Genomic DNA, 11,206 nt, shown 5'->3' with positions numbered 1-11,206 from the left:
AAAGGCTGTGCACATGCTGCAGATTTTTCCGCGCAGATCTGGTGCAGAATAAAAGAAGCAGCATATCGCTTCTCCTGTGCGGCTCTGCTGCAGCTCTCCACCTGCTCCATTATAGAAATCTGCAGGCGGAAACTGCAGGGGAAATCCGCACAAAGACTGCACCAAATCTGCAACAAATCTGCAGGCAAAACGCAGATCATCTTACCTAAAGATTTAGCAAAATCTACGCGGAAAATTCCACAGCAGAATCGGCATCATTTATTGATGATCTGATATTTGTCTGGAGGGGTAGTCTCTCGTCTGCAAAAAGTTTATTTTCTTATTTGGATTTGAATGATTTCAATCTAAAATTTACTAGTAGTGGTCATGAGGTATCAATTAACTTCTTGGATTTGAAACTGACCGCAGATCTGGACAATGATGGGGTTCTGATATCTCCCTATAAAAAATCCATTGCATGCAATAGTATTTTAATGGCTTCCTCTAATCACCCCAAACATGTCATTCAGAATATTCCTGTGGGGGAGCTTATTAGACTAAAAAGGAATACCACATCTAGTGATAAATTGGAGGAAGGAATTGAAATGACCTGTAATAATTTAAAAAAAAGGGGGTATCCTAATTGGTCCTTGGACAGAGCCAGGAAAATGGTAGCAGGCATGGATAGGGTTAAGCTGTTGGAATCTACTGAGAAAAAAAAAGACAGTTTGACTCTAAAAAATCTAGGGTGGTTTTCAGTACCAATTATAGTCCTCAGTTTAATTCTATTGTTAAAATCATCAGAAAATATCTTCCCTTGTTATCTCAGAATGATATTTTGAAAAATATTGTGGAAAATAATGATATTGCCTTTGTGGCAAGAAGAGCCCCGACTTTAGCTACATTATTATCACCCAGCATGTTCAAAGATCCGGATAAAATTTCCCCTAGCAATTGGTTAAAAACAACAGGATTTTTTAAATGCGGTGCCAATATCTGTAAGTGCTGCGGTTTTGCTAATAAACCTAAAATATTTACATCTATCTCCAATAAAAAACAGTTTAATGTTTGTTCTTTTATAAACTGTAATACGGAGAATGTAGTGTATCTAATTAATTGCAATATATGCCGTATGCAATATGTAGGTTGTGCGATGAACCCCCTTAAAACTAGAATCCGCAAACACCTATCAGACGCTAGTAATTTGCCTATGGTTGGTGCATCAGTAGTATCCCGACATTTTTCAAAAAAACATAATAGGGATTTACGCGGTTTCTCCTTTATGGGCATAGAGCATGTAAAAAAACCATTGAGGGGGGAAGATTTTCATAAAAAAGTGCTTGCAAGAGAAAGTAGGTGGATATTTGAGCTGGGGTCTCGCATGCCACAGGGCTTTAATAACCGCCTGGATATCATTATGCACTATTGATATATTTGTATTATATAATGCTGGTTAATATTATTTTTCTATGTTTTTGTACCACTGGGGCTATGTGCACACGGTGCCGATTCTGCTGTGGAATTTTCCGCGTAGATTTTGCTAAATCTTTAGGTAAGATGATCTGCGTTTTGCCTGCAGATTTGGTGCAGTTTTTGTGCGGATTTCCCCTGCAGTTTCCGCCTGCAGATTTCTATAATGGAGCAGGTGGAGAGCTGCAGCAGAGCCGCACAGGAGAAGCGATATGCTGCTTCTTTTATTCTGCTCCAGATCTGCGCAGAAAAATCTGCAGCATGTGCACAGCCTTTTTTGTTTTACATAGCCTTAAATGGTACTGTGCATCACGTGCTGTTCTGTTGCTTTTCTGCTGCGGTTCTGCAGGGCCAAATCTGCTGGGGAACTGCACGGAGTCTGCACTGTGTGCACAGGGCCTTAAATCTTATGGTCAGGTTATCGGACATTCCTAATGTATTTTTCTCCAATATGTTGAATCCTTTCCTTATCTTTATGCATGTTGTATACTGATCAATATGTGGATAGTTTATATGTTTGATCTGCTTTTATAGCATATGTTTTTAAGTCTCTCACATATGTTTATAATTACCCTGATGGGAGTGGGATGTATATAAGGTTCCATGTTTGGAAAGCAGATTAGATTCTGGACCGTGAAGAAGGCGGGTTCTACCGCTGAAACGCGTAGTCCTATCTGCACAACTTTCCTGCGTTATTGCTGTTTTGAACTGCTTGGACCATTGCATTTTAATGGATTTATGAATAAAAAGAAAAAATTTTTTAACAGCATCCTGGATTGCTCACGTTATTGCTGGACTTTGCTTTGTCGTTGTTCACATTTGTATGGATGGACTCCTGCATCCAGATCCGGGCACAACGGAGTTAACCAGGTCAGCTGAGGTTCCAGGTGGTTCACAGGAGTGAGCTGGTCTACATTGTTGGAGATTATATATATATATATATATATATATATATATATATATATATATATACACACACACACATACATATACACACACACACACGTCATTGAGACACATTATATATATATATATTTATATTTCACAGAGTTCTTCATAGCAGAATAGCCGCTAATTCAATTGCCGGCTTTTGTGAAATCATTCCCCAACCCGACATGAAATGACACATGGTTTACATACAGTAAACCATTTCATTTCATGTTTTGCATGTCTTTCATTAGTAATTAGATGAGGGTTGACGTATAAAATTTGGGAGGTGTAGGTTGTTAATTTAAGGGGTTAATTCGTTGTAAAAAAATGTGTGGGCTCCCGCATTGACAAATTACTGACAAATGATATCATTCAATTGTGTGTCACATAAGGATTCTCTTAGTACTTTTGCTTCCCCCTGACCCCGCACCTTTCATGCATAAATACCTTTTTTATATCGGTTCAGATGTATGCAAACTGCCGCTGTCCGGTCCGATGGGCGGGGCTTAGTCAACTGCTCCCCCCTCCCTGTCTTGCTCTACAAAAGAAGAAATGTGTAGAGCAAGACAGGGAGGGGGAGCAGGTGAATAAGCCCCGCCCAGCGGACCGGACCGTGGCAGTTTACATACATCTGAACCGATATAAAAAAGGTATTTATGCATGAAAGGTGCGGGGTCAGGGGGAAGCAAAAGTACTAAGAGAATCCTTATGTGACACACAATTGAATGATATCATTATATGATATCTCAAAAAAGGGGTGACAGATTCCCTTTAATAGAGATTCTGGGGTAGAGTGGATTTATGATATACGTATTTCAGAGTCAATCTGACACATTTGTGGTGGTCTTGACGAAGCAGTCAGATAGACTCTGAAGCGCATTGACATTAAACCACTTTTTCCTGAGATGATTTGGTCCCCGAACCCCCGGTAGATAAGATGCAAACTTTCCTTTAAGCCAACTTGGTGTATACAACAAAACGTCTATGGGCATTTGCCTTTTCTCCTCTGCTACTGGTCAATTAAAAAAAACAACACTAAAGTTCTGTGGTATACACCCAGTTGGTTGAACGGAAAATTAGTATTATTACCAGGTGACATAGGATTGGAATGGAGGATCGTAAGGGGGAAAAGAAAACCGGTTCCAGAATGAGTGTAAGGGCGCAGACAGCCAGATATATACGGTAACTCATGCGATGATCGCATTGCACGGACTGGCCCGGTACCTCTCCTGACCTAATACAGCATGATGTATTACAATGCAGCTGTCACGCTCCGAGATCAGGAGGGGATTGTGATGTGATCCTCCCACAAGTTATATGGCGGTCTTTCTGTGCCCAAATAGTGGTAATTGGAGGTACTCCACACAATTAAAAGTGTTGTTTTGTTTTTAAATGGAATGCCAGTACGTTTGACCCCCCCTAAATAGTTTATATGCACTTGGAGCCCAGTGAAAGATTAACAAATTGGAGACTGTGCCCTGAGGAAGGCAGGTTAACGCACAGAAGCGAGGAGACCACTGCGTGCACACAATTTCCTGACCCCGATGCATGACACCAAAAAATGGTCAACAGAAAGAAGGAGGTGGCCAGAATGTTAACCCAAGGAGGCATTGTTTTGTTAAGTGCATTCTGCCGCCCACTGCACTTACCACTTTGATAACCGTAAAAAAAAGTGTATTCATCCAGATTCGGACAACAGATCGACAATGTGAATATACCAGCGAGTTCACCTTTCACTGGTCTACATGAGCATATACACAATTTATGGCGTTGAACTTAGATTTCCTTTACTCATGAATGTAAACTGCATTATTTTAGTAATACAATATGTCTCATGGCTTTCAATGTTGGAAAGCGATATATAAAGTGGGTGTAGCCTCCAAGGGAAAGTTTACGCTAGGTTACCTATAATAAGTGGAAGTGCAAAATTTCAATGTACTCATAGCAGCCGTAGCTTGTAAGTCTGATGGATTTTCATATAATGAAGTTAAAAGTGCAGTGTCCCTTTTAGGGAAGTTTCACACGTCCAGATAATTCCGGTACCGGAAAAACCGGTACCGGAGCTATCCGTGTCCGTGTGCATACGGAGGTCATCCGTGTGCTATCCGTATGTCCGTGTGCTGTCCGCATGTTTGAAAAATTGTTTAATGTAACCCTTTGACTTTTAAAAACGCACACGGACAGCATCCGAGTGCGGTACGTGTTTACACGGACCCATTGACTTGTATGGGTCCGTGTGATCCGTGCTGTTGCACAAAAACGGACATGTCAGCGTGTTTTGCACACGGACACACGGTCCGTGAAAACACGCTGACATCTGCATAGACACATTCATGAGAATGTGTCTACGTGTCAGTGTCTCCGGTATGTGAGAAAACTGTCACTACACGTACGAAACTGCCCTTAATGCAATTGGAGAAAATGGTCTATCCCCTCTTAGTGGTGTCAGAAGAGGGACAATTGTTCACTTTCTAAATGGACGGACACATTGGTGCAATAACCACATTAATGCTGCAGTAATAGGAATTCTGAAGACATCATTTTATACACTCACCATTTGTACAATGCCATTTCTTCAAAAAAGCACATTCATTTTGGAGAAATAAATGCAATGAAATCATAGATCTCAGTAAACGATTTATTAATCATGATCACATTGGAGGACATTACAATACCACAAAAGGTCAGATCAAGTATTCATTAATAAATCATTATACATTTATAATGTTTGAGGATATAGCGCCAACATATTCTGTAGCAAAGATTTTTTCATCACTGTCCCCATTGGGGCTCAAAATCTAAATTCTTAATTGGTATTTTAATTGGCGCATGGGAGGAAAAATGGAGTACCCAAAGGAAACCCACACAAACCTGGGGAGAACATACAAACTCATTGACAGTAATGTATAGTATAGAGTACAGAAAAATATACTTCTGATGTGTAATGCAGTCACATCTACACGGAATGAGATAATCACATTTTTATCAGTTAGCGCTGAAAAGTGCCATTGTAGGATGCAGAAAAATAGTTGCTTGTATATAGTTAATCAAGTTTGTGCTAATTGAATTTGCCTGAATACACAGACAGTGCTGGTGGGGAGAAAGCATATCAGAGCCCATAATCACTCACATGGTCCAAGAGTCAAGCTGTAGGTATAGAACCTTACATAACATAGGATTTCTGAGGAAAACTCTCTATAGACCTATATTCTCAGCTCATCAGTATAAAAGAGGACCTTAAATGTTGTGCTTGTATTAGCGATGATAAACCCCAACACTTCCAATGAGGATTCTATGTATAGACGATATACAGCATTACATAAACACACATCTGTTCACACTGTAGGCACGAGGGAGACCGTCATATGGAATATAATACTATTGGGCATGGGACGGAGCTCAACTTACTGCACGTTGTAGTACTCCAATGTATCAGAAAATGAGGTCCAGCTTTTCAGTTTCTAATGTCAGCCATAACGGTGACCTGCTTCACTGTCCACGATTGCCAAGCACCTGGCTGACTTTTGTGGACCGTCAGATGTCGACTGCCATAAGTCCCAATGACGAGCAAGGACCACATAAATCTGGCTGGTGATAAGTTCTATTGTTTCGGGCTAAATATGGTCTATTTTAGATCTATAGACCACCACTAACATCTCCATGTTGATCATGTCACTGCACTTTTTTGAAAAAATTTGCTTTTCTTTAAACCAATCCAAATTTTTTGGGAAACAGACAAGCATTGATAGCTTTTTTTTGTATTAAGATAAGCATTAAAGGGGTTTAGACTTTTAGAAGAGAGGAAATCTGGACTCCAAATGCTTGCTGTAATGTAAAATACAGACTGATATTATGAGCCCACTCTCCTCAATTGGCTCCTCACCACTGCCTAGGGCCTTGGACTTTAAACAGACAACCCGCACCACTTTGGCAGCTAATCCCTGAGCTCAGGGGCTCATGCGATCTACACCTGCATAGCCACTAAGCTCATTGATTGGCTGCAGCAGTGATCTGCACAATCAACATGATGTCATCCCTGCAGCCAAAACACAGACACCAGAGCAGCAGGGAGCTGGCAGGTACTAGCCGCATCTCTTATTTTAGATTACAGAACGTGTTAAGTGGAAACCCCATTTAATTGACTTTATATTGAATCTGTCACCAAGTTTAGGCCCCTCAATATGATGGCAGTTTAAAGTAATAGACTGATCTGATTCCAGTGATGTTTCACTTACTGGGCTTCTGGCTGTAGTTTTGATAACCCTGGAATCAGAGTTTCAGTCCCTATTTTATGTGGATCTCAAATAGTGCAGAATATATTGTTTAATGCTGAGCATTAGTGTTAACATCAAATTTGAAGTGATGAGTAGTTTTCACAGTATGCCAGCGTTTTCCAGATAAGATGGGATTAGAGATTTCAACAGAATTTCTAGTCATCTAACTCTTATTTACACTCATGCAACATGTCAATTAATCAGGTTAAATACCATTGCAGTCAATAAACCTTATATATTGCACTGGAAAAGTGGTGTTGGTTGTAGAAACTAGAGCTTGGCTCCTTCTCAGATCACATGAGGTAAGATCAATCTCTATTAATACAGGACCGACATGCAGTCAGGTTTAGAAGTCAAATGTATTCACCAGCTTTCCATGTGGCACAAGGACACCGAATATATTGTCTAGAATGGTCACATCATATCTTGCTAGAGACCTCCAAAGCAAACGTATTTAGTTTCCAAATACTCATCAATGCCATATTTGGATCCTTCTCTTCCAAGACCTGACTGTTTCACTCCACCAAATGGGCACTCAACAGATGACAACAATCCTTCATTAACCCCCACCATACCAACTTCTAGATGTTCAGCCACTCTCCATATTTGTGCGGGGTCCTGGGAATAGAAGTAACCTGCAAAGACAGACAAGTCTGTGTGTCAAGATCTGCATCGTATCATACCTAGATCCAGGAGTGGACATATCATTGGTGCAGCGACACAGGAGCCAAGAGGAAAGGGGGACCCACTAAGGCCTGTTTCACACTTCAGTTTTTCCTGTCAGTCCGAATCCGCCAAAATAGCGGAAAACGGATCCGCAGGCGGACTGACAGGAATGGGTGGCATCGGATCGGCGGACGTACGGATCCGCCGAAGTTGAAAAATGAAAGGAACCGCGCCAGTGAAAAAAAAAAAAGTAAAAATACCGGCGATGTAGCGTTGTCCGGGAGCGGGCATGGTGACGCGGGAGCTGTGGGCACGGTGGGCTCAGTGGCGGTGGTCGCGGCATCAGTAGGTGCGCTGTCGTGGAGGAGAGATCTCGCGGGACAGCATCGGCGATGTGAGGGAGAGAATATTTTATCCAGCAGCCAGACAGAAATGCGGGTTAATTTAGTAAATAGCGGATCCGGAGAACAAAATAACGTTACATGCTCCGTCCGGGCCGCTGAGCGGACGCCAAAATCTTGGCGGATCCGTACAAAAGCGGATCAAACGGACGACCATCCGTCAAGATCCGCCGATAATGCAAGTCTATGAGGAAAAAAACGGATCCGCCAAGAAAAATGGCGGATCCGTTTTTTTTTCAAATTGGCGGATCTTGACTGATGGTCACAAACGGAAGTGTGAAACAGGCCTAAGGCTGTGTGCCCACGTTGTGGATTTATTGCGGATCCACAGTGGATTTTCCGCTGCGGATCCGCAATTAATCCGCAAGTGTGTATCAAAACAATGTTAATCTATGGAAAAAAAAAATTTGCTGTGCACATGCTGCGGAAAAATCCATGCGGAAAGGCAGCATTTTTTTTCCCCACAGCATGTCAATTCTTTGTGCGGATTCCGCAGAATTTTACATCCATTCCATTATAGGAATCCGCAGGTGTAGAAGCGCAGGCCTAATCCGCACAAAACCGCATAAAAAACACGCAGATTTTGACCTGCCAAGAGTTGCAGAAAATTCCACACAGCAGTTCGGCACGTGTGCACATACCCCAACACCTCCAAAACAGCAAGGAGTTTCTATAATAGCAGAACGATTGGATTGCAAATGGCCCATACAATGTTCATGCACAAGGGCCCTTTTGTTTCTCTATCCCATCACTACATCCTTCCACTGGATAAAACCCCCATGTAGAAGGTCCTCCAGCTGCATTATAATGGCCACGGAACTTTTAGGCTGTGTGCCCACGTTGCTTTTTTTATGCGTTTCTGCTACAGCGGAAACGCTTAAAAACGCTAATAAAACGAATCCCAATGCAATACTACGGGATTACGCTGGTGTGCCCATGCTGCGGATTTTTCCGCTGCGGAATCGCATAGCGGTAAAATCCACAGCATGTCCATTACTTATGCAAAATTGCGGCGATTCCCGCCATAGGATTGCACTGAAACGATCACTTTACACATGTGGCTATGCCCACCATGCCCTGGGTACCATATTCCTGTAAAAAATAGAATTAAAATAAAAAATAGGGATATACTCACCCTCTGTCGGTCCCCGGAGTCCTGCCGCCTCTCAGCCACGCTGCCAGCATCTTCCGTACCCAGGGATGCATTATGCGAATGACCTCTGATGACGTAGCGGTCTCGCGTGATGCTACGTCATCAGAGGTCATTGTCGCAAGGCATCCCTGGGAACGGAAGATGCCGGCAGCGTCGCTGAGAGGCGGCAGGACTCTGGGGGCCAACAGAGGGCAAGTTATCTGTTTTTTATTTTTTTTAAATTATTTTTAACATTCTTTTACTATTCATGCTGCTATGCTTGATAAGTGTGACCAACCTGTTAATCACTTCTCCAAGCGATGCTTCAAAACGCCTGGAAAAGCGCAAGCATTCTGCAAGCTAAAAACGCTTGCAAAACCCTTTGATTTTTACCCTCGGCGGGGAGTTGCGGAAACGCTGCGGACATTTCCGCAGCATTTCTGAAACGTGGGCACATAGCCTAATAGTATATTTAATATAAAAAGAAATAAAATGACTGATCAGTGTAGATGTAGACTATAACTTTATCTATCAATATCTACATCAAAACTCTTTCACTATGAGCGATATCATACCTGCCAAGCCTACATTGGCTGAATTTGCAATTGCAACAGCTTCCTCTTCTGTGTCAAACCTAGCAATAGGAAAAAAAAAAAAAAAAAAGATACGACATTTATCATTGACAACAGCCCATTTCTGTTACGGTAAGCAAGTGACAGACATTTCTGCTATTTTCACTTAAGGATATTTTCCACATGTATGGTGCTTCATGCTGGCGTTTCCACCAGTTTATTGGCATAAAATACGTTCTGATGTCAGAAAGTTTGAAGTTGAGGCATATAGCATTTTTACACTAGTACTGGCCAACTTCAACAAAATGGGTGGATGAGGCACAGGGAAGCCCGTCCATCTAATTCATTAGGATTTACGACACTTTGGTGATATAAATTTGGCTAATAATTTATTTCAGTCGCTGACTAAGTAAAATTTCTGTCAGAGGTGTACAAAAGTTGTAAAAGGTGCATCAAATTCATTAATTCAGTCACGTGTGCCTCAATGGATTAAGCGCTCCCTACTCGAGCGGAACCTCCTTCCTTAGGACAGGCATGTACAGTCTTGGTCTTAAAGTGAACCTGTCAGCAGGATTGTGCCGAGTAACCTACAGAGTGTCAGGTTGGCACCGTTATATTGATTACAATGTTATCTTGGGTGATGAAATCGTTGTTGTTTATGCTCGTGCTCAGGTGCGGCCTGTGGGGGGGTCTTCACGTGGTTCTCTGCTTCTGTGTTCACTAGATGGAGGCCCGGATGCTATCGCATCGGGAGGGCGGTTATGTCACGATGGGGGCAGGCTTTGCAGAGTTGAGAATCTCTCCCCCCCATGTGCTCACCCACCTATCCATTCTCTCTTTCCCCATGTGCTGACTTCTCCAGTCTGTGCTCTCTTGTTTGACCCGTCTACCCCATGTGAGTGTGTGAGTACTGTCTCTCTCCTTCCTGTGCTGTGTTCTCCCCTCTTGTGCTATCCTCGTTTTAGCCGTCTCCCCCGTGTCTGACTGTGTACAGAACATACCACAGCTCCTGGGCATGGGAGGAAGCAAAAGACAATACTGACATTACAGCAGGAGATTGCAGAGGATACATTTTGTGAGGTAAAATATTGTTTAAAAACAGTCAGTGAAATATTTTACGTCACAAAATGAATCCTCTGTGATCCCCTGCTCTAATGTCAGTATTGTCTTTTACTTCCTCCCCTGCCCAGGAGATGTGGTATGCTCCGTACACGGTCAGACACAGACAATTTTTAAAATTAACTTTCGTTCGTGGGAAAGCCTCTTTAATGTGACCGGCTTCCTCCGCAGTACGACGGTGTTCCACTGGTGGTACTGCGCAAGAGGCTGCGTGAGTCTGAGAGTGTGTGTGCCTGAGTTTGAGTGTGACTGAGTGTTTGAGAGTGTGCGAGTCTGAGTGTGAATGTACTTGTGTTAGTCTGAGTGTCAATGTGTGTGTGTGTGTGAGTGTAAGAGTGTGTGAGTGTAAGAGTGAGTGAGTGTGAGAGTGAGTGTGAGAGTGAGTGAGTGTGAGAGTGAGTGAGTGTTTGCCTGTGTGGTGCGTACGGCGTATAGTGTGTGTTGCGACGGTGTTCCGCTGGTGGCACCGCGCAATAGGTTGGTACCAGCATCAGTTTCCATATTGAGACACCCATCACTTGAGTGTCCCAATATGGCGGTCGGTGAACTTCCTCCGCTAGGAATTCTGGGATACAGTGACATACGGACAGAACAGGAAATTAAAACATTGCAAGGCAATTATATAAATAGATGTGTATGGCTTCCGACAGGTCACTGATCCCT

The 11,206-nt window shown here is 42.6% G+C and overlaps 1 protein-coding gene across 1 annotated transcript in view; it reads right to left on the bottom strand.

Annotated features, from left to right (window-relative positions):
- Nucleotides 1–5,003: 5,003 nt before the first annotated feature.
- ALDH5A1 (aldehyde dehydrogenase 5 family member A1) overlaps nt 5,004–11,206 on the bottom strand; it is a 44,699-nt gene continuing 38,496 nt past the window's right edge. The window contains exons 9-10 of the mRNA XM_073566130.1: nt 9,428–9,486; nt 5,004–7,288 (exon numbers count right to left, since the gene is read on the bottom strand). Of these exons, the coding sequence (XP_073422231.1) occupies nt 7,083–7,288; nt 9,428–9,486 (265 nt within the window). The 3' untranslated portion in view covers nt 5,004–7,082. The remainder of the gene's footprint in view (nt 7,289–9,427; nt 9,487–11,206) is intronic.

This window comes from Dendrobates tinctorius, unplaced genomic scaffold, assembly GCF_039654945.1.
Source record: "Dendrobates tinctorius isolate UK_male_01 unplaced genomic scaffold, ASM3965494v1 ptg000004l, whole genome shotgun sequence".
NCBI classification, from domain to species: Eukaryota; Metazoa; Chordata; class Amphibia; order Anura; family Dendrobatidae; genus Dendrobates; species Dendrobates tinctorius.
The sequence above is the reverse complement of the archived record's forward strand: the minus strand, read 5'-3'. Positions and strand labels throughout refer to the sequence as shown.